Source organism: Pelobates fuscus, chromosome 4 (genome assembly GCF_036172605.1).
Source record: "Pelobates fuscus isolate aPelFus1 chromosome 4, aPelFus1.pri, whole genome shotgun sequence".
NCBI lineage: Eukaryota > Metazoa > Chordata > Amphibia > Anura > Pelobatidae > Pelobates > Pelobates fuscus.
In genome coordinates this window covers 63,648,252-63,673,578 of record NC_086320.1, presented here as the reverse complement: position 1 = coordinate 63,673,578, position 25,327 = coordinate 63,648,252, and the positions used below count along the sequence as shown (strand labels likewise).

Sequence of the window (25,327 nt, the reverse complement as noted above, 5' to 3'; positions counted from 1 at the left end):
ACTTTGGGCTTTTTAACTATAACTGTAACTATGCAACTAAATGTACGTCTACATGTATTCACGTTAATCTTTAATTTACCAATGTGCACATAATTATAATAAGGTTATTATGTCATTCTGTGACTTGCAGGAGAATATGTGCAGTCAACGAGGTTTACAACCCAATAATGATATCCAGACGTTCCAGATTTCAATTTGTAACAGAATGAGAATACAGTTCGACCGCGTGCATGCCAATATAACAAAGGTAGTATTACGGAGATACGTATAGAAACAGAAAAATATCTTAAGTAAATATCTGAAGTAATCTGACAGGGAAATTAATTTAATACATTTATTGTTTTGCTTTGTTTTATTTTTTACTTTAGTGAACCTGTCATGGTAGGTTCGCTTCAACAGAAATCCACCCGAATGCATTAAATACCTGATATATCACAGAAAATCATAATACATTTATTGTAAAATTCCAAGATATTAACTCAACTCACCTCTGATCCAGCATCACCATGTTCTCATGTTCATGGGTGTTTCACTTCTGTAACACGGACTTCCAATCCGACTGCACTCCATCCACTCTTTTCTTTCTTGCACTCTCATTATCCTCTCATTTCCCTGCTTGATGACGTTTGAAAGAGTAAGCCTCTTTCATGACGCTGAAATGCTGGCTTTCATTACCAGTGTACCATCATTTGATGATAGTAACGTCAGCTACTCCATTCATTTACTCACTAGCCAGCGCTAGCAGTGTAGGCTAGGGAGATACATAGCAACCACAGAGCATGTGAGGTTACTTATATGCTTGGAGAACAGCGGGACCACCTATGGGATGTTTCTTCTGCTCTCCTTGTCACTTAATTCCTAAGAACAGGAATCTATGCCAAAGAATTGATTGACAGATGTGTGAAAGACCATTTTTTAAAGAGTATTTGTTCCGATCTATACATTTGCTAGCAATGTATAGATAGCATTATGAGCTTTCTCATTTGAGCCATAGTTTATACCATAGTACCATGACAATTACACTTTGATATATATATAATTATTATTAATAATTTTTTTAAGAGCTAATTTTATTTATAGTTAGATTTTCGTAAATTTAAAATCTATGTATACCCAAACAAAGGAGAAAACAAAGTATTCATGACAAGAACTGTTTTGTTCAAGAGCATCCTTAAAATTTTTTAAAGGATACTGAAAGCTCTCTTTTCAAGACATACATAAATGTATAGTAAATACAAAGAGAAAGTTACCTGTGCTCTGGCCCAAATCCCTATGTACATTTAAACAAAATGGAGGCTCTTTAGTTTTATTCCAATGGCCATTTGAATATAAGCTCACCTGCCACGTCAAGGCAAGCCTCAAAAGGTGAGTCCTACACTAGCCATTAGATGTGCTGATATTATTTCAGAATCTCCAATGAGACAGGAAGGGGTATTTTATAAACCCTTTTCACATTTAACTCTTTATAGGGCTTCTACACATACAATAAACTTTGCTGATATCAGACAAAGGTAAATGTCTCTAATGAGACATGAAGGGGTGTTTTATAAACCCCTACATACTTATTATTCAAAGCTGAAAAATATAAAAACAAATTATGTTGGGTATCCAAGTTTAACAGTAATAAACCCAAAGTTTCTAAACAAAAGTTTCCAATGTTTCCAATACATACACCACAACTTATTTAGTTGGCGTCTTTAGTTTTGAAAGATGGAAACATGATGCTTGGCTTTTGTCTCACTTTTTGGCGGGTGAGTAGACCACCGCTTTACATTTCTATCATAGCAGGTTTGTTTTTAATGGGGTATGTTCCAGATTTACCCTTATATTTCACTAAATCAAGAAGGGAGATTTTGAACCCTTAAAAAACAAGCTAACTCTTTGTTCACTGTGTTATACAGACCAATTGGTTGACTTGTTTTTTTTTTCGTATGTTTTTTTGTGGAAATAGCATTAGAGGAAGAGGTATAGGCTCCTTATTATAATGTAAGCCTTCCTGCTCACTCACTGCAAGTGAGCAGAGAGTCTGGGGAGCAGGCTGTGTGCGCCTGTAAGCATTTCTTGACATGTCTTTTGAAATTTTGAAAAAGCGACTTACAGCTGCTCCTAGAATCTGTGTCTTATTAATTAGAATAACCTAAATCTGTATTTAGACATTCCAAAAACAAATTACATGTGAAAATGAGATGCATTTAACCCCTTAAGGACCAAACTTCTGGAATAAAAAGGAATCATGACATGTCACACATGTCATGTGTCCTTAAGGGGTTAAAAATGTTGTTTTTCTATTTTGTTAAAAAGGATAAATACAGGGCTATAAAATGAATGTAAAAGTAATTGCTTACTCATCCACCGTAATGTATATAGCCCTTTCCATAATTATGTCGTTAGTTCTTCAGTACACATTAATAATATCTTGGGATGTCACAAAATAGCCTGATAGTGGTTAATACTAAGGATTCTGGCAAGCAAGCACATAAAATGTTCTAATGCATGGATTCTTCCACCAGAGGTCATCAGACGCACCCATAATATGACATGTAGTGACTTTATATATTAAATTGGACTGTTTTCAAAGTTTAACAAAAGCTTTAGTCGAGCCTTAATTAAAGGGTGAGCAATCTAGTGGTAGTAGGAGAAAATGGGGGGTAGCCCTTAATAAATATATCTCAAACAGCAAAAAAATTGGAAATAGAACAAAAATAAAAAATTGTAGTAACAAAAACATCCTGGCGAAACGCGTGCCTCAGGGGCTCAGGACATCTAATCGGTAATTGCCGAGATCTGCACTGACAGAATACTAATCTGGTGTATAGATGTCCTGCACATTTTTAGGGATATAGCAGTCCAAAGATCGACTATTTACCCTTACTTATTACTAATTTGAAGTGGTGGGCATAAGACAGAATAGACAGTTTTTTTTATTAAGGGGTGCCCTCAAAGGCACATGAGACAAGAATCTTTTACCTTGAATGTTCCCTCCAAAGAACTATAGACCAGCTAAAAGATAAGCATTAGTTTACTGATTTTAGTACCCTTGTGTTGCTTCTTACAACGTTAACAATACAATAGGAGCTCAGAAACACAGCAGGTCTGTTCTAAAGAATAAAACCCGTTTTTTTCTTTTACTGATACATTTTTCTGATCTGTCTGCACTATTCTATGTAAGAGATTCAGGTCTATTTAGAACCAACCTGACAGGTGAACGGTGTAGGAATTACAAGTTTGTATATGTGCCTCCCACTTTTTAAGGGACCAAAAGTAATGGGACAGATTAACAGTCATAAATCAAACTTTCACTTTTTAATACATGGTTGCAAATCCTTTGCAGTCAATTACATCCTGAAGTCTGGAACGCATAGACATCACCAGACGCTGGGTTTTATCACTGGTGATGCTCTGCCAGGCCTCTACTGCAACTGTCTTCAGTTCCTGCTTGTTCTTGGGGCGTTGTCCCTTCAGTTTTGTCTTCATCAAGTGAAATGCATGCTCAATCGGATTCAGGTCAGGTGATTGACTTGGCCATTGCATAACATTCCACTTCTTTCCCTTAAAAAACTCATTGGTTGCTTTTGCAGTATGCTTCGGGTCATTGTCCATCTGCACTGTGATTCGCCGTCCAATGAGTTCTGAAGCATTTGGCTGAATATGAGCAGATAATATTGCCTGAAACACTTCAGAATTCATCCTGCTGCTTTTGTCAGCAGTCACATCATCAATAAATACCAGTTCTATTGGCAGCCATACATGCCCACGCCATGACACTACCACCACCATGCTTCACTGATGAGGTGGTATGCTTTGGATCATGAGCAGTTCCTTTCCTTCTCCATACTCTTCTCTTTCCATCACTCTGGTACAAGTTGATCTTGGTCTCATCTGTCCATAGGATGTTGTTCCAGAACTGTGAAGGCTTTTTTAGATGTTGTTTGGCAAACTCTAATCTGGCCTTCCTGTTTTTGAGGCTCACCAATGGTTTACATCTTGTGGTGAACCCTCTGTATTCACTCTGGTGAAGTATTCTCTTGTTTGTTGACTTTGACACACATACACCTACCTCTTGGAGAGTGTTCTTGATCTGGCCAACTGTTGTGAAGGGTGTTTTCTTCACCAGGGAAAGAATTCTTCGGTCATCCACCACAGTTGTTTTCCGTGGTCTTCCGGGTCTTTTGGTGTTGCTGAGCTCACCGGTGCGTTCTTTCTTTTTAACCCCTTAAGGACACATGACATGTGTGACATGTCATGATTCGCTTTTATTCCAGAAGTTTGGTCCTTAAGGGGTTAAGAATGTTCCAAACAGTTGATTTGGCCACACCTAATGTTTTGCTATTGCTCTGATGGGTTTGTTTTGTTTTTGCAGCCTAATGATGGCTTGCTTCACTGATAGTGGCAGCTCTTTGGATCTCATATTGAGAGTTGACAGCAACAGATTCCAAATGCAAATAGCACACTTTAAATGAACTCTGGACCTTTTATTTGCTCCTTGTAAATGGGATAATGAGGGAATAACACACACCTGGCCATGGAACAGCTGAGCAGCCAATTGCCCCATTACTTTTGGTCCCTTGAAAAGTGGCAGGCACATATACAAACTGTTGTAATACCTACACCGTTCACTTGATTTGGATGTAAATACCCTCAAATTAAAGCTGAAAGTCTGCAGTTAAAGCACATCTTGTTAATTTCATTTCAAATCCATTGTGTTGGTGTATAGAGTCAAAAAGATTAGAATTGTGTCGATGTCCCAATATTTATGGACCTGACTGTATACTATACGATGCACTTTGTAAATAGGATCTGTACTGGTATCTTACAGACAGATTTGGGACCACTTACCCTATTTTAATATTGCTTGTCACACTTGCTATATTTTATGCATTAACATATTAAAAGTTAACTTTTATTAATAGACATGTTAAGACTCAATTTCGATATATTTTTTTCCTAACCTCTGGTGACACCTACTGGTAGTTTTTTGTTACTACAATTTTTTATTTTTGTTTTATTTCCAATTTTTTTGCTGTTTGTGTTTTCAAAGTTTTTTTTTTTTTCATTTGTTTTAGAGGAACGGCCCTTCTAGGTTTTTGCAATCATCTTCAACTACTTCTGAACAGAGCACAAAGGCATACCATACCATGAATAAATTCCTTAGCTCCTTTATTGATCATGTAAGTACCAAATAATTTATAAAACAAGCAAATTTTTCCCCTAAAAGGAGAAAAAAGTGTAGGTGGATTGGCGCTAAATAGTACAAGACAGCAACTACCCCCAGTGTCTAAAAATCACTAAAAGACACTAACAAACAGTGAAATAATAATAAAACAATGTGGAGGGTGCAAACCAGAGGAAAACACTCAATATATATATATATATACTTAATAGTGGTAAGTCTTGAGGTTAACCTGAAAAAATATAATGATGCATACATAGCATAATACTGTATATAAATCATCAAATATATATGACACAGGTAATGGGTCACTCACGATGTATAGAGCCTAAAATAGCAGGCTCTAGCTGTAATCACGTTTGAAAAATAAGCTTTTTCAAGCTATCCCCACGATCTTCATATATTAGCTGATGTCCTTCCCCAGCAAACCAGGATTAATAAGATATCAATCAATAAAATCAATAAAAGAATCGCAGTAAAAATAAACATAGGTAAAGCACAACGCGTTTCGACTTTCAGTCTTTTTCAAGTGCATAAATTGACCTTCTCTCGGCTTCTTCTTAAATCATTCATCCGGAAATTGAATTTCCCGCCGGGTGTCTCGCCGTGTTCCACTTCCGCACGTCCCGTCATTGCGTCATTTCCGGTACGTCCGTTTCGGGTCTCTCGGCGGTGGCAATCTCAATAGTGTGGGACACTCCATTTTTGTTATGGGCAAAGTCCATATAACCATAAAGACCAACGATATCATAAAATGTGTACATTTTAAAATAAGAATAAACAGTATTATCAATAAAAATATAAATAATTATACATATAAATCAGAATTATATAGATAGAGGCAAACAGTGGCATCAATATATCACAGGAGGTTTTTCAAAAAGTGTAAACAATCATTAGAAAAATACAAGTCATAATTACCGTATATACTCGAGTATAAGCCGACCCGAATATAAGCCGAGGCCCCTAATTTTATCCCAAAAAACTGGGAAAACTTATTGACTCGAGTATAAGACTAGGGTGGGAAATGCAGCAGCTACTGGTAAATTTCTAAATAAAATTAGATCCTAAAAAAAATTTATTAATTGAATATTTATTTACAGTGTGTGTATAATGAATGCAGTGTGTGCGTATGTGTGTGTGTATGAGTGCAGTGTGTGTGTGCATGAATGCAGTGTGTGTGTGCATGCATGAATGCAGTGTGTGAATGCAGTGTGTGCAGGGCCGGTGCAAGGATATTTGCCGCCGTAGGCAAAAAAAATTTTGCCGCCCCCTCCCCCCCCCATATGTCCTGACTTCCCCTCCTCCTCCCTCAGTGGTCCTTACCTCCCCACCCCCGTGTTCCTTCACTCCCCCCCCCAGTGGTCCTGACTCACCCCTCCCCCAGTGGTCCTTACCCTCCCCTCCCCTAGTGGTCCTTACTTCCCCCTCCCCTCCCATAGTGGTCCTTATCCCACCCCCTCCCTCCCATAGTGGTCCTTATCCCCCTTCTCCCTCCCATAGTGTTCCTTATCCCCCCCCATCCCTCCCATAGTGGTCCATATACCCCCCCCTCCCTCCCATAATGGTCCTTATACCCCCCTCCCTCCCATAGTGGTCCTTATCCCACCCCCTCCCATAGTGGTCCTTATCCCACCCCCTCCCATAGTGGTCCTTATACCCCCCCTCCCTCCCATAGTGGTCCTTATACCCCCCTCCCTCCAATAGTGGTCCTTATACCCCCCCCTCCCTCCCATAGTGGTCCTTATCCCCCCCTCCCTCCCATAGTGGTCCTTATCCCCCCCTCCCTCCCATAGTGGTCCTTATACCCCCCCTCCCTCCCATAGTGGTCCTTATCCCCCCCTCCCTCCCATAGTGGTCCTTATCCCCCCCTCCCTCCCATAGTGGTCCTTATACCCCCCCTCCCTCCCATAGTGGTCCTTATACCCCCCTCCACCCCATAGTGGTCCTTATACCCCCCCTCCCTCCCATAGTGGTCCTTATCCCCCCCCTCCCTCCCATAGTGGTCCTTATCCCCCCCCTCCCTCCCATAGTGGTCCTTACCCCCCCCCCTCCCTCCCATAGTGGTCCTTATACCCCCCCTCCCTCCCATAGCGGTCCTTATACCCCCCTCCCTCCCATAGTGGTCCTTAACCCACCCCCTCCCTCCCATAGTGGTCCTTATACCCCCCCCCCCCTCCCATAGTGGTCCTTATACCCCTTTTTTTTATTATTATTATTTTTATTATTTTTTTTTATTTCTTTTTTTATTTTTTTTTCGTCCCCCCTCCCTGCTTGATATATGGCAGGGAGGGGGGCTCTCCTTCCCTGGTGGTCCAGTGGCAGTTCAGTGGGGGGAGAGGGGGGCTGGCAGAGCTGTACTTACCTGTTCTGCAGCTCCTGTCAGCTCTCTCCTCCTCTGCGCCGTCCGTGCATCTCCTTCTGTCAGCTCACAGTGTAAGTCTCGCGAGAGCCGCGGCTCTCGCGAGACTTACACTGGGAGCTGACCGAGGTGCTGAACGGACGGCGCGGAGGAGGAGAGAGCTGACAGGAGCTGCAGGAGAGGTAAGTACAGCTCTGCCAGCCCCCCTCTCCCCCAGTCTGTATTATGGCAATGCAAATTGCCATAATACAGACTCTGACTCGAGTATAAGCCGAGTTGGGGTTTTTCAGCCCAAAAAATGGGCTGAAAAACTCGGCTTATACTCGAGTATATACGGTAATAGAATTCTCTAAAACTTCAAAGTAAAATTACATAAAACTTATATAAGTGCTGCCATCTCAAAGTCCACGTTGAGACCACCAGGAGACAAGGTGTCTAAATTAAAAATCCACCTCATCTCACAGCGGCTTAACGTGGACTCCACATGGCCACCCCTCCAGTGAGTTTTCATTAACTGGATGCCATGAAAAGTGAGCCCAGTGGGATCTCCTCCATGGACCTTCAAGAAGTGTAAAGAGACGTTATGTTTCAAAAAAACCCTTTTAATGTTGTAGATATGCTCATGTATCCTTGTCTTAAGTGCCCTTGATGTTTTCCCAACATATTGTAACCCACAAGGACACGTGAGCATATATACCACATTTGTGGAATGACAGGTGATAAATGAGTCAATCCTAAAAGTAGAGGATCCTGTTCTTGAGTTGAAGTTTTCTAACTTCCTGGGTTTATTTTTAAAATTCCTACATCCCATACAGTCTCCACAGTAATAAAAACCTTTATTATTCTCTCTATAAGTATTTTAAAAAAAATACTTTTATCCAAGTAAAGATTTTTTATATCTTATTAATCCTGGTTTGCTACTCATCTCTTATGCATCTGGGGAAGGACATCAGCTGATATATGAAGATCGTGGGGATAGCTTGAAAAAGCTTATTTTTCAAACGTGATTACAGCTAGAGCCTGCTATTTTAGGCTCTACACATCGTGAGTGACCCATTACCTGTGTCATATATATTTAATGATTTATATACAGTATTATGCTATGTATGCATCATTATATTTTTCAGGTTAACCTCAAGACTTACCACTATTAAGTATATATATATATTGAGTGTTTTCCTCTGGTTTGCAACCCCCACATTGTTTTATTGTTATTTCACCAAATAATTTATGCCTGAATATAACGCAAACAAAGAAACCGCTTGATGCCTTAGCAACAGTATTGTTTGTTGATAACAATGATCTAAAAAACATTTTATACAGATTAGAGTGCCAGAGGATTGGACTTCAGAATGAGTAGAAATGATTATACACAAATATTGATCATAAATGATATATTGTCATAAATTAAGAGGCCTTGTAACTATCAGTAAAGCTACTCTATTTCAATTTATCTGCTATGTTATTTTAACAGTGATGTCAATTTGTGTGTGTGTGTGTATGTCTTGGTTTACTAAGGTTATGCAGGTGCATATTAGTCTATGCCTTTCTAAAATATAGTAATATATCTGCAGTATGTATCTTGCCAACACAGAGAGGTGGTATTTTAGACACGATTGAAGGTCTGTTGTTCCTCACTTGATGCTCGGGGTATTAAATACATAATATATGTAGATGCTGACCCTCAATCTAGTTACGGTACATATTTTTTCATCCAAATGTAGTACAAGTGGAAGTGCAGTTAGCGACTCGTAAAGTACTCAATATGGCATATGGTCTTTGCAGTAAAGGGTTCTCTTCTAGTCCCAGTATAACTAAATTGCATCTGAACGTACATGTATAAATGACCAAGGATGTAATTGTCCTACAAGTCACATACAATTTTACCTGAAAAATGACAAGTACATTTTATTTATTCATTTTTTTTTTTTTTTTTTTTACTAGTCCACAAGTTTGTCCAATACAATTTATGCACTCTATTAACATTTTGTTTATAAAATGCAGGCGTTTAAGGATATGGACTACTTTGTAAAAGATAAATTATTTCTGGAACGAATGCTCAGCATGGAATTTATGGAACCTATGGATAAAAGCATCTTCTATAATGGTACAGTACAGATCTTTCTACTGCAATTTTGCTATGAGCGTGTATGCTCAAATCTCATTTAATTAAAGAATGAGCTAAGACATTCTGCTTGAGAATTATATGTGTCACTCGCATTACTGAATTAATTTAGTTACTCTCTCATTAGCAAATGATTGCACGTGCATTAATTACATAATGCAAATGGGAATCAGCACGTTCCATAGATCTCATTTTATAGCTTTTACCATTCCTCTTGCAACAAAGCACTTGGGATTTGCAGCTCTGATATTAATCTGTATAAATGTAAACTATTTTGCAGTTCTGTTTCTTACAGTAAAGGTCATTCTACATCCTCATACGCTACAAAGATGTATGGTCCCAGCTGCACTCCAGCAGTGAGGAGCAGTTGTTTGTTTTATAAGCAGTGTGCTGATTCTTTTATGTATCATGTATAATCTTTGTCATTTTAAGAGCACCCTATTAATATACTCTTGTTCAGCAAGGGCTTTATTTTACATATTTTTTAATAAAGACTTAAAATTAGTGGGTGGTACCAAATGTAGTTAGTAACTAACACCTTGATATATAGGCACACAACAGACACACGCTATTTTGCAGTAAGGGCAATGTTTACATTGCAGGGTTAACAAGCCTCTAGTAGCTCTCACACTGGCAGCTATTAGAGGTGCTTTCACCCCAAAGGCCCGGTTAAATCATCTATTCAAGCAGATGGTCTCATAGAGATCATTTATTTTCTTACAGTAAAGGTCATTCTACATCCTCATACGCTACAAAGATGTATGGTCCCAGCTGCACTCCAGCAGTGAGGAGCAGTTGTTTGTTTTATAAGCAGTGTGCTGATTCTTTTATGTATCATGTATAATCTTTGTCATTTTAAGAGCACCCTATTAATATACTCTTGTTCAGCAAGGGCTTTATTTTACATATTTTTTAATAAAGACTTAAAATTAGTGGGTGGTACCAAATGTAGTTAGTAACTAACACCTTGATATATAGGCACACAACAGACACACGCTATTTTGCAGTAAGGGCAATGTTTACATTGCAGGGTTAACAAGCCTCTAGTAGCTCTCACACTGGCAGCTATTAGAGGTGCTTTCACCCCAAAGGCCCGGTTAAATCATCTATTCAAGCAGATGGTCTCATAGAGATCATTTATTGGCCGTGCATGCGCACTAGCCTCCTAATGTTTTCCTACTGCTATAGTGTTCCTTTAATAAGCTTTCCAGATGATTCAATGCTGTGAGCAAAACTTTCCAAATTATTTATTTATTTATGGTAATTTTTCTAGATAAATCATTTGGAATATTTTTCTAACAGTATTAAATTATTTGGAAAGCTTATTAAATTGATATCTAAATAGCAGGCTGCTCAGATAAAGCAGAAAATATACTTCCACTTGTCCACATAAACTCGATGGCAATAAAAGACTGTGATCTCTGGTAGCGGGTTAGTCCAGTGCTTATAGCCTTTTATTGCCTTTTATGGTTGGACCCAAAGACTTATTGCATCATTGCAGCCTTACTGCTTATTTTAAACCATCACCCTTATTTAGTCACAATAACATTCAGATTATGGAACGGCCATGCTGCATACAGGCCATGTTTAAAGCTTTTTGCAGCAATAGCTGCGTATGCATAAGAAAATATCAACACTTTTTTCCCTAGCACAACTCTATTGGTATGTACTTTACAAGTAACGCCAAGCCTCCCTAGCAAGACAGTAATCAACCTCATGCTGATGAGTTGCATTAACAACAAAAAGGCTGTCCACGAGTGGTTCACTGGCTTTGCTCCTCTTCCTGAGTTGTGTTTCAAAGCCATTGTATACAGCAGACACATACTCCGAGGAATCCATTTTTAAAGTGGAATTTGAGGCACAAATGTGGTTCTTTGTTGAACTCATTTGCACACGCCTACCCAGAATCCCTTGCAGTAGTGAGAGCACTGTTAAAGTGAGATTTCGGTGGGAAAAGGAATAAACCACTGGTAACTATAACAATACAATAATGTGGGCAGCTACATACAGAAACAAGCGACTTGAAGAGAAGAAACTCAAAATATAAAGTATGTAGTATGTGCACTCCTAAATTATATACAAAACGAAAACAACTGTTTCTATAGAAAAACAGATATATCTTAAATAGAAAATAAAACCAACATATAACGAGATAAAATAACGAGATTCTGCTAAAATCCTTACTTCTCTCTAAAGCACTCAGTCTCTGTATAGAGACACTTCTCATATACAAGTGAATTCTAATAGTTCTAAATAGGTAGATGTTGAATACCCCAATCACAGCATACTGTGGCAACAGATTGTGCTCAATAATCAAAATACAAGGCTTATTTTATAGGACAAACAGACACATTTTGATATTTAGATATACCAAATTACAAGTAGTACAGTCTCTATAGATGTCACCTTAAACAGAAAAATCTGTTAAAGATATGTCTCCTCCAAAAAGACAGGAGAGACATATACTTTAGAGACTAAAGAACGAGAGATAACTCTAAAGACCACAATCCCATAGGATGTCAAAACTATTAACGAAAAAAACAAACAATAAATAAATAAATAAATAAAAATGAATAGTTAGGTCACCAGAACACTTCAAGCCGGGAATGTTGCAACAGTATAATTAAATGAAGATGGGTGTAGGAACCCAGCGCGAAGAGTTAAAAAGTGTAACTATGAAACACCTAAATGTAATAACAATAAGCCAAGTGATGGAAACTAAGAAGAAACTAGTTGTTTCAGTGAGGGCTGATAGTCATTGCTGAGCGCTCAGTAGTGATGTAACACTTGTAAATGGCCAGACATACTTTATATTTCGAGTTTCTGTGGGAAAAGCAAGCTTAACTGGTGTGTGTATTTGTGTTTAGCAATTTATTAACTATCCATTTACTTCAGGTGGAAGGGGTTTTCATCCACACTTTTCTCCCCACCACAACTCTTTTGGTATGCATGAAAAATACCAAAATAGATTCCAATGCCAAGAAAAGTGTATCCTTTCAAAAAAAAGGTTTAGTTACTAGTGTATAAAAGGGTGCGAAAATATCGAAAATATATATAAATATGTAATATAATAAAAATATATATAAATATATATTTATTTTCCTCCTTACAGATCTGAAACATTCTTTCAGCAATGTTCTGTTCTATGGGAATGAGTCAACTCTTCTTGTCTTTGACATGCTGTTTTTCTGTGTAGTTGATATTGCAGCGCAAAATTTTGTTTTGGCAGCGATACTCACATATCTTCAAAGTGAGGTAAGTTTTGTTTGTTAGGGGGTGGGGTTGGGTGAAGGGTTGACTGTTGTATTGCAACCTTTATCTTTTTTTAAGTAAAATTCTGAAATAATTAGCATAACGTTGATATACCATTAAATGCAATAAAACATAATCCTCCTCTGTAATGTAGTTTGCCTGTACAGCAAAACTATTACTCAAGCCAATTTTCAAATTATAGCAATCAACCTTTCCTTTTGTGTTTTTTATGTATATTTTTTTTAAATGTGCTGTTTCCTTGGACTGTTTATGTTCAGTGTATAAGCAGTACCAAAGGTTTTGATATGTAACTAATTTAGGCAGTGTTAGGTATTCTGTGTCCTTCATATATATATATGAGGAACTACAGTTCATTGAGGGAACCATGAATGCCAGCATGTTCTGTGACATACGGAAGCAGAGCATGATCCCCTCCCTTCGGAGACTGGGCTGCAGGGCAGTATTCCAACATGGTAACGACTCCAAACACAACTCAAACACAACCAATGCCTTGCTAAAGAAGCTGAAGGTAAAGGTGATGGACTCGCCAAGCATGTCTCCATACCTAAACCCTATTGAGCATCAGTTGGGCATCCTCAAACGAAAGGTGGGTGAGCGCAAGGTCTCTAACATCCACTAACTCCGTGATGTCGTCATGAAGGAGTGGAAGAGGACTCCAGTGGCAACCTGTGAAGCTCTGGTAAACACCATGCCCATGAGGGTTTAGGCAGTGCTGGAAAATAATGGTGGTCACACAAAATATTGACACTTTGGGCCCAATTTGGACATTTCCACTTAGGGGTGTACTCACTTTAGTTGCCAACGGTTTAGACATTAATGGCTGTGTGTTGAGTTATTTTGAGAGGACAGCAAATTTACACTGTTATACAGGCTGTACACGTACTACTTTACATTATAGCAGAGTGTCATTTCTTCAGTGTTGTCACATGAAAAAATATAATAAAATATTTACAAAAATGTAAGGGGTGTACTCACTTTTGTGAGATACTGTGTATGTATACATATATTTATATTCTACAAAACGTCAATGACTTTAATGAAAAATATAAGAATAACAGCAGAAAATCCTACCAACAAAAGTATTACATGCATTATAAATGTGTGTATTTGTATATGTGTGTGCGTATAAATGTATTTATTGTATGTCTTCTTTTTGCATTTTTTTATAAAAAAATAAAATCATCATAATTTTCTCTTTTAAGTGTTTCCGGCTCATCCGTGCCACGGCAGGGCAGAAGAATTTGGCATCAAAAACTCTAATAGACAAACGGTTCCTTATTTAGAAAGACAGATGTTGTATACCAGCCCCAGCCATTGGACCAGTGTTCAGGACATTTTGTAAATGTTCTTTTTGTATTTAAAATTAGAATAGTTTTGTTAATTATATGGAAATGTATTTTTGGAAGCAAAATACACTTTGATTGTTCAATCTTTAATTTTTTGAAGGTTAGGTGCGGATATTGTCACATACATTTTGTTTATTTTTGACTTGCTGAAGTAGAATTTACAATGTTTTTCTACAATTTCAAGGGACTGACTTGTGCATAACATGGCAACGTTCTGTTGTCTTAATCTGCTATAATTCTCTATAAACCGCTATAAAAAAAACTCATCCCTACCTTTATTATAGGACAGGTCCGTCAGCCATTTACATACACCTTGGGTCAGACAGTGTTTGAAAACGTCTATATAGTCTCTATGGTATTTGCTGCTTCACTCCCTGCACAGCACAGTGACGTTATCAGACTGACTAACTGTTACATTCAAACACTGTCTGACCCAAGGTGTATGTATATGGCTAAAGGATCCTGTCATATAATAAAAATAGGGATTTGTTTTTCTTATTTATTTTTATTTATTTTTTTAAACATACTTAACCCCTTAAGGACACATGACATGTGTGACATGTCATGATTCCCTTTTATTCCAAAAGTTTGGTCCTTAAGGGGTTAGTTTAACACAGAATCTATTTCCTTTCAAGACTTGATGAAAATATATTTAAAAATGGTGTTGAGGTGACAGTTTTCTTTTGAAGCACACTCACCATCCGATAATGACATCACCACTGGGGGTCCGGTGGCCATGGAGTGCAGAGAAAGGGGAGATTTACTTACTTGAACCTGGCCGACATGGGCGCTGCCATCCTCTTCCATCCGCTTTTCTTCAGCCCTTGGCACTTCAGCTGCCAGTAGCCGATTTCAGCTCTGTACTCTTGATTCAGTGAAATTCCAGCACAGTCAATCTGAGTATTTCATAAACATTTAATCTTTACTCATTTTTGATATTGGGGTGGCATAGCCACTTTAGCAAGCGACTGGAAGCTCACTTTGTATTCTGTTAACTCGTTCATTCATTTTTTTGTCTTGAAGTAGGAGCTGTAAATGGCTCTTTGCCATGGATATGAATGAGAAAGTACTTTGAGAAACATTCTACTGTACATTCCTCGCTATCTGTCTTATCATTTATTTTCAGAAGTTAAACACAAAGTTGGTAGACCTGTGTCGAAAGGGGATTTTGCATTTTTTTAATGGTTGGCATCGTGCAAAAAAAAAAAAAAAATCAGGGTGATTCTTTTGTTCTGTGATAACTGTTCACCTTTAATGTCAGATTTCCATATTTAATGCTTACTTTAACCAAGACATGATTTTCCTGGCAGTCAAAATTCATATATTCAACATACAGAGCTTTGTGACAACCTTACAATACCTGCACTATAATTGCTGCTATATTAATTCAACCATTATAAAAACAGCTCTGTAACAGGAGGCATGTCTCCAATATGAAAATCCACTTAAAAACAGCACCAGTTAATATGATTTCTTTAAAATAGGAAGTTAAGCTGTTTAATACCATTTTTGTATTTATACTTGTAGGGGGTGAAAATGTCCTAATTCAAATGTGTTGAGGATTTTGTTTACAAACAAATATTATATAAAATATTTTTTTTAATGTTGAATTAAACCACATTAGTGATGTTAAGGTTCTATTGATGTTTTAGTATTTTTAATATAGAATTACATGTTTTTATAAACCTGAATACATTGTGATTTTTTATTTCCAATCTTTATTTTTGCAATGGAAGGAGTAACAATCATGCAGACAATAACATATCTAGGAGAATTCGACAAAGTGTTACTTGACATGTAGAGAATATGCACTATTTTTATATAAGAGAAACAAGAATATTCCGGCAGTTGTGTCAAGGGCATTCCAAATAGTTAAACAATGGAGCTAGGTCAGTGGACCACACTGCTTGGGATTTGTACGGTAGAACTAATTAAAAGCATAATGCCATGATTTTTTACTGAGGTTGGGTGAGCAAAATATACGAACAAGGTCATGACATTTTTTTTATTACATATTTATTTAACAACATATTGCAACTATTTACACACACGTTGATACACATACATACATACATACACATCAACACTGGCATATGCTCACCTTGGCACACAGATATACATACTGGCACATACACACTCAGTTACACACAGATACAGGCACATTGGCACACACTGGCAAGCAGATACACACACACACACACACACACTGGCACTGACACACAGATACACCTACTGGCACATACACAAACTGACACACAGATACCCACACTGATACACAGGTACACACACTGACACACACACTCGGATACACACTGGCACATACACTCTGATACACACACTGGCACACGCACAAAGATACACACACTGGCACACGCACACTCAAATACACACACTGGCGCACACACAGAAACCATTGCCAGAAACCAAAATGTAGAAATTCCATAATCAATTCTTGACCATTCCAGTTTAGAAAATAACCATGAATGAGAGGTTTTAGATATATGATTTAGCAAAAAAAAAAAATATTTCTGTGGAATAAATCAAGGTTTTACATTTTGTTATATATTAATGGATTTATTTGCTAAACACCACATTAAAGTGAATGAAAAACCAAACTGCATTTTTTAAAAACTAAAATAGCCATGTTGTTACTCTAGTGGAATTGGAGAGTTAATCTAAATCTGTTGTTTTGGTCTTCATATTGCAAGTTGGATTTCAGTTCAAAATAATTTGGTGTTTAGTGGATAAGCCCTGACATTCACCTAATGTAATGCATGCACAGTAAATACTTTTAGTAACAAACGGTAATGTAATCTCGGGTAGGCACCAGTCAAACCTTTACCAAATATATCCTATGGTGCCTGGGTCCCCCCGCTCAGTGTAAGTAGTCAAACCATTTGGTAACAGATTGACTTCTTACCTGATGTGTGCCAGGTGTCACTGTCAACCGGAAGCTATTTCACTCATTGGATGATCCTTTTAGCCAATGAACTGTCCTTGAATTGCATGGCTTAGCTGAGGAGAGGTAATGGAAGCCAGAGTCAGATTAAGGGGGCCCTAGGTGGCTATCTAGGGCCATGTCTGGGCATGGCACGTTAGCTCTGTCTGTGAGGTTGCCCTAGAAAAGCATCTTTCTGCTCGGCATTCCCTCCCCCCCCTCACTACATCATGGCAGTGGTGTGGTCGGCACCTCAATTGAGTGCAGATCACTTTAATAACTACCGCGTGGTCTTGGTACACTTTGAATGCCCTCCACCGGACTAGAGAGATTATACACCCTCCTGCCAAAAGGCAAGCTGGATCGGGGCAAGTGAACACATACAATGACATACACAGCGCAGACTCCCCCATACACAACACAGCCTTCTCTCCATAAACAAATTCAGCCACCCCACACACCTTACTCATACTACAACACACAGCTGCCCCCATTTACACAACAGAGCAAGGAGCCACAAATTGACATCCTGTATAAGGCCCTGGGCATTTTTAATCTTGTTCTAATGTAAGCTCTGTGTAGGATCTTCCAGCTCTCACTATCAGTGAATGGAAGGGAGCAGCGCTTGGTGGACTGTAGGTAGAAATTGAAACCTTTCCTTGTTTGACTAATTACGGTACATTGGGTGATGCCAGGGTCCCCCTGGTACCATAATGAATACTGCACCCTGTAGTGATTAGGGTTCTTGGAGAGTTATTTTTATACATGCACTGTCAGTGTTCAGAATGTTGTACATTATGTAATTCAGAATATGAGAAATAATGATATGTTGTTTAACAAACAGAAGGGTGACTTCTGGGTTTGTGCACTCCAGTTCTGTTGGATCAGAGCTAGCTGCCCACCAGACTGGCAGATATAGATGGCGTGTTATTGTCAAAGAAAGGAGCAGAGGAAAATGAGACCACTGCTTGCAGGACCAGACTGAAACAAAAAGGATTAAAGGCAAAGGAACGGGTGTGGCAAAAAAAAAAAAACATTTAAAGAAATCCAGGAGACTGGGAATCCCAGGAAAGGAATAAAGAAATTAACCCAGAAAACCCAGCATAAAGAAAACTAGACATAGAATAGAAACCCAGAAAAAAAAACAAGAAAAACAAAACAAGAATTGTAAAAAGAATACTGGATACCAGAAGCCAAGGTCAGACATCTCCGCAAAAACAGAACAGGATGTACAGTGTATTTGTGAGTTTGTATGTGTATAATGGAATTTGTGTGTGTGTGATGCTGTGTGTGTATTTGTGAGTTTGTGTGTGTATATTGGAATTTGTGAGTGATGCTGTGTGTGTATTTGTGAGTTTGTATGTGTATATTGGAATTTGTGTGTATGATGCTGTGTGTGTATTTGTGAGTTTGTGTGTATGATGCTGTGTGTGTATTTGTGAGTTTGTGTGTGTATATTGGAATTTGTGAGTGATGCTGTGTGTGTATTTGTGAGTTTGTGTGTATGATGCTGTGTGTGTATTTGTGAGTTTGTGTGTGTATATTGGAATTTGTGTGTGTGATGCTGTGTGTGTATTTGTGAGTTTGTATGTGTATATTGGAATTTGTGTGGATGATGCTGTGTGTGTATTTGTGAGTTTGTGTGTGTATATTGGAATTTGTGAGTGATGCTGTGTGTGTATTTGTGAGTTTGTGTGTGTATATTGGAATTTGTGAGTGATGCTGTGTGTGTATTTGTGAGTTTGTGTGTGTATATTGGAATTTGTGAGTGATGCTGTGTGTGTATTTGTGAGTTTGTATGTGTATATTGGAATTTGTGTGGATGATGCTGTGTGTGTATTTGTGAGTTTGTGTGTATGATGCTGTGAGTGTATTTGAGAGTTTGTGTGTGTATATTGGAATTTGTGAGTGATGCTGTGTGTGTATTTGTGAGTGTGTGTATGATGCTGTGTGTGTATTTGTGAGTTTGTGTGTGTATATTGGAATTTGTGTGTGTGATGCTGTGTGTGTATTTGTGAGTTTGTATGTGTATATTGGAATTTGTGTGGATGATGCTGTGTGTGTATTTGTGAGTTTGTGTGTGTATATTGGAATTTGTGAGTGATGCTGTGTGTGTATTTGTGAGTTTGTGTGTATGATGCTGTGTGTGTATTTGTGAGTTTGTGTGTGTATATTGGAATTTGTGAGTGATGCTGTGTGTGTATTTGTGAGTTTGTATGTGTATATTGGAATTTGTGTGGATGATGCTGTGTGTGTATTTGTGAGTTTGTGTGTATGATGCTATGTGTGTATTTGTGAGTTTGTGTGTGTGTATTGGAATTTGTGAGTGATGCTGTGTGTGTATTTGTGAGTTTGTGTGTATGATGCTGTGTGTGTATTTGTGAGTTTGTGTGTGTATATTGGAATTTGTGTGTGATGCTGTGTGTGTATTTGTGAGTTTGTATGTGTATATTGGAATTTGTGTGTATGATGCTGTGTGTGTATTTGTGAGTTTGTGTGTCTATATTGGAATTTGTGAGTGATGCTGTGTGTGTATTTGTGAGTTTGTGTGTATGATGCTGTGTGTGTATTTGTGAGTTTGTGTGTGTATATTGGAATTTGTGAGTGTGATGCTGTGTGTGTATTTGTGAGTTTGTACGTGTATGATGCTGTGTGTATCAGTAGATCAGTTAGCAGTAGGTTGCCGTGGCGACTACACCACTTTAAAAACGTTAATTCAGAATTACTCTTGATATATAACTCCAATTATTTTTATTTATCCCCTCTCTCTATGCTCATGTTTTGCTGAATGCCAAGTACCATGGCTGTTGTCATAATTGACAGAGAGACAAATTGGATGTGCTCATTTCAGAATAGACGTACATAGCACAGTGTGGATTCTACATTTAATTCCATTTTTTTTTACTAACACAATCAAAAATATAGAGGGATATGGTCAATTCAAGTACTGAATATCCATTTAATTAGCAGTGTTTTTTCTATTGGTTGAATAACAAACTGGCACTGATTTGTTGTTTGCTTGTGGATGCTGAATAAATCTCCATATGGTAAGAAAATTCACCGCTAACAGAGAAGATAAAATGCTAAACCTGTACACATTTCCTTTTCTCCTTTAAACTGACTTGCCATTGTGCCAGCTCAATTTCCGGAATCAACGTCTACTCAATACTTTATCAGAAGCATTACATTGCAACTCTTGTAAATATGTAATTTTCTAAAAAGCGTCTGACTATCTGTCTTAACAAACATCCCATGCTAATTACATGGCCACATGTTCTACTGCATGCTAGCTATGGTAGAGTAGGGGAGCTATGTAAGATAACAGATATTAAACTTATACGGATCATAATTTATATGTGACTTTAAAGCCGCCATTGCTCCGTGTGATATTTGTATAATTCTTGTCTATAAGAAGTTGTATGCTTGTAATGAAGCCCATGTGTCGGAAGCTGCAATGCCTGTTCTGGCAGTTGTATATGTATAGGGGTCTGTTAGTGATAAGAGCTGTGCTTGTGTGATGTGAGTTATATATTTAAGAGTGCTGTGCGTAATGGGAGTTATATGTATTTGATATTTGTCTGTATGTGTGTAACGTGTGATGGGAGTTTGCATTAGCTTTTGTGGTGGGACTTTTATACGTGTAAAATTAGGCTGTCTGCAGTCACAGTGTTTAGAAATCAGTCAGTGTAAATAGGATACATTGTTCTTGTTCGAAATTCCGTTTTAGGTCCACGAATTGTTATTAGTACGTAATCAAGAATTTCTCAGAACAGCCCTGCCCCTGGGAGATTGGTCACGATATCCGGCCTAGGGGACTGTGCCCGCTACAATGTACCTCTGGTACCGAATTTACATCGGCAGGAGGCCTTGCCTTCAATGATCATAAATCTGTTATTAAATTGGACCCTGGAATGCCAAACATCCCACCAAGGGAGCCATTATCACATGTTTTAAAGGTGGGGCTAATAAGTAAAGTGTGAACATTTTTTATTGGCCACAATAGCCAAACCAAATACACAGCTAACGTGGAGGTTTCTCCAGTACAACAAACTAATTCAGTTAGCCATTAAAATTAAGGTTAGAAAAAAGAAAGGGAAATGGGGGCACACCCGGAACATGCATTTCTCAGCAATGCAATTTACAGACTAAGAAACAGCGCACATATAAAAATACAGTTTAAAGGAACACTATAGTCACCTAAATTACTTTAGCTAAATAAAGCAGTTTTCGTGTATAGATCATTCCACTGCAATTTTACTGCTCAATTCACTGTCATTTAGGAGTTAAATCACTTTGTTTCTGTTTATGCAGCCCTAGCCACACCTCCCCTGGCTATGATTGACAGAGCCTGCATGAAAAAAAAACTGGTTTCACTTTCAAACAGATGTAATTTACCTTAACCCCTTCACGACGGGTGACGGACGAGGTCCGTCATCCAGGGGATACCCTTAACGACGGGTGACGGACCTCGTCCGTCACGCGGTAAAATTAACCCCAGATCGCCGCAATCGCGGCGATCGTGGGGTTAATGGTGCTCCGGTCTGCCTCTGCATTAGAGGCAGACCGGGAGCACCGGATCGGGCTGTCCCAGTACATGTGCCCGCTCTGACAGCATGTCTGAGCGGGCACATGTGCTCTGCATACTCACCTCCGCCTCCCTGCACTTCCGGGTTCAGTGTGAAGTGCAGGGAGACGGATCAGTGCTGATCCTGCCCCCTGGTGTTCAAAAAATAAAGTTTATTTAAAATCCCACCCCCCTTTACCCCCCCTTTACCATTTTAATAAAAAATTAACCCCTTCCCTGCCAATTGATCACTGACTACAGTGATCAATTGGCAGGGATTACATTTTAATATGATCTGATTTTTTTTTTAACCCCTGAGGGTTAATTCTTTTTTTTTTTTAACCCTCAGGGGTTAAATTTATTTTATTAATTAATTTAAATATTTTAAAATTATAAATTTAGCTAGCTGGGGAGGGTGGAAGTTAGTGGGGAATTGGGGGATTTAGTGTTAGGCTAACTAGGGGTTAACGTTAAAAAAAGTTTTAAAATAAGCTTTAAAAAGTTAAAAAATTAAGTTAAAAAAAGTTTTAATAACGTTTAAGTAAAAAATTAAAAAAAAAAAAAACCCTTTACCCAGTCCAAATAAAAATTAACCCCTTCCCTGCCAGTCTATCACTACCTACAGTGATCAAAATACAGATCACAGTATTATACTGTGATCTAATTTTTTTTTAACCCCTGACGATTAACTTTTATTTATTTTTTAACCCTCAGGGGTTAAATTAATTTAATTAACTAATTTAAATATTGTATAATTAAATATTTTGCTAGCTGGGGTGGGTGGGAGTTATGGGAAAATGGGGAATTTACTGTTAGTGCTGCTTACTGCTAGTTAGGGGTTAACGGTAAAAGAAAAAGCTTAGAAAAATGTTAAATCTGTAAAAAAAAGTTTTACGAAAGTTTAGGAAACTTTAAAAAAATGAATAAGCAAAACAAAAGTTGAAAAAATAGTTTTAAAAAGTAAAAAAGTTTGAAAAAGTTAAAAAATTAATTTAATAACGCTCATTACCACTACACCTGGTACAAGCTAGCGGAAAAATGATCCCACACTAAGGTTCAAAATATGCCTTTTGAAATACCCTGGGATGTCTTCTTTAAGAAATGGTATGGCTTTATGGGGTATTTGGATTATATAGCCTGGTAAAATACTCTAAAATGGGACATGGGCACAGCGTAAAAATTTAAAGTTTGAAAAATAATGGAATGGCTGTGTCCCAAATGTGCCCCTCCGATGTCCACATATACCTGGCAAAGGTACATACGGGGGTATTTTTGTACTCAGCCGACATAACTGAGCAACATATAAAGTATTATAGAGTGGTGGTACACATAAGGTTTGCAAAATATACTGTGCAAACTCACTTTGTGTGTCAAAAAGGCAGAAAAAACGCTTATTACCACTACACCTGGTACAAGCTAGCGGAAAAATGATCCCACACTAAGGTTCAAAATATGCCTTTTGAAATACCCTGGGATGTCTTCTTTAAGAAATGGTATGGCTTTATGGGGTATTTGGATTATATAGCCTGGTAAAATACTCTAAAATGGGACATGGGCACAGCGTAAAAATTTAAAGTTTGAAAAAAAAATGGAATGGCTGTGTCCCAAATGTGCCCCTCCGATGTCCACATATACCTGGCAAAGGTACATACGGGGGTATTTTTGTACTCAGCCGACATAGCTGAGCAACATATAAAGTATTATAGAGTGGTGGTACACATAAGGTTTGCAAAATATACTGTGCAAACTCACTTTGTGTGTCAAAAAGGCAGAAAAAACGCTTATTACCACTACACCTGGTACAAGCTAGCGGAAAAATGATCCCACACTAAGGTTCAAAATATGCCTTTTGAAATACCCTGGGATGTCTTCTTTAAGAAATGGTATGGCTTTATGGGGTATTTGGATTATATAGCCTGGTAAAATACTCTAAAATGGGACATGGGCACAGCGTAAAAATTTAAAGTTTGAAAAAAAATGGAATGGCTGTGTCCCAAATGTGCCCCTCCGATGTCCACATATACCTGGCAAAGGTACATACGGGGGTATTTTTATACTCAGCTGACATAGCTGAGCAACATATGAAGTATTATACAGTCGTAGCACACATAAGGTTTGCAAAATATACTGTGCAAACTCACTTTGTGTGTCAAAAAGGCAGAAAAAACGCTCATTACCACTACACCTGGTACAAGCTAGCGGAAAAATTATCCCACGCTAAGGTTCAAAATATGCCTTTTGAAATACCCTGGGGTGTCTACTTTAAGAAATGGTAGGCCTTTGTGGGGTAGTTTGAATTCAAAACTTACGAAGATGCTTGGAAATTGCACATAGGCCCAGCGTCAAAATTCAAAGTTCTGTAAAAACTGATATGGCTTGGTCTCCAATATGCCACTGTAGCTTCACAAAATAGTGCCAAAGACATTCATTGGGGATGTCTTTTTACTCAGAAGACTTAGCTGAGCATAATTTGGAGGTTTTGAACTTAGTGGCACATATGAAATATACAAAATGCCCAGCAAAAATGCAATCCGTATGTCAAAAAATGCACAAAATTATTTTTTACCACATACTTTGGCATATATTGGTGAAAAAATGGGGGCATGCTAAGGCACAATATGCACCTTATGAGATACCCTGGAGTGTCTACTTTTACAAATGGTAGGACTTTGTGGGGGGTTTTGAACAGTCAAACTGTTATAATACCCCAAATGGAAGCATAGGCTCATTAAATCCGTCTCTCAAAATTCTACTGTGAATACTGAAAAGGACAGGTCTCCTGTATGGCACTGTAGCTTCACGAAATAGTGCCATAGACATACAATGGGGGTGTCCTTTTACTCAGAAGACTTAGCTGAGCATAATTTGGGGGGTTTGAACTTAGTGGCACATATGAAATATACAAAATGCCCAGCAAAAATGCAATCCGTATGTAAAAAATGCACAAAATTATTTTTTACCACATACTTTGGCATGTAATGGTAAAAAAATGGGGGCATGTTAAGGCACAATATGCACCTTATGAGATACCCTGGAGTGTCTACTTTTACAAATGGTAGGACTTTGTGGGGGGTTTTGAACAGTCAAACTGTTATAATACCCCAAATGGAAGCATAGGCTCATTAAATCCGTCTCTCAAAATTCTACTGTGAATACTGAAAAGGACAGGTCTCCTGTATGGCACTGTAGCTTCACGAAATAGTGCCATAGACATACAATGGGGGTGTCCTTTTACTCAGAAGACTTAGCTGAGCATAATTTGGGGGGTTTGAACTTAGTGGCACATATGAAATATACAAAATGCCCAGCAAAAATGCAATCCGTATGTAAAAAATGCACAAAATTATTTTTTACCACATACTTTGGCATGTAATGGTAAAAAAATGGGGGCATGTTAAGGCACAATATGCACCTTATGAGATACCGTGGAGTGTCTACTTTTACAAATGGTAGGCCTTTGTGGGGGTTTTTGAACAGTCAAACTGTTATAATACCCCAAATGGAAGCATAGGCTCATTAAATCCGTCTCTCAAAATTCTACTGTGAATA

General features: G+C 38.1%; 1 protein-coding gene across 1 annotated transcript in view; it reads left to right on the top strand.

Annotated features, from left to right (window-relative positions):
* TMEM67 (transmembrane protein 67) overlaps positions 1-14,755 on the top strand; it is a 47,705-nt gene extending 32,950 nt beyond the window's left edge. The window contains exons 24-28 of the mRNA XM_063450321.1: positions 131-247; positions 5,064-5,168; positions 9,537-9,639; positions 12,770-12,912; positions 14,133-14,755. Coding sequence (XP_063306391.1) covers positions 131-247; positions 5,064-5,168; positions 9,537-9,639; positions 12,770-12,912; positions 14,133-14,213 — 549 coding nt within the window. The 3' untranslated portion in view covers positions 14,214-14,755. The remainder of the gene's footprint in view (positions 1-130; positions 248-5,063; positions 5,169-9,536; positions 9,640-12,769; positions 12,913-14,132) is intronic.
* Positions 14,756-25,327: the final 10,572 nt, after the last annotated feature.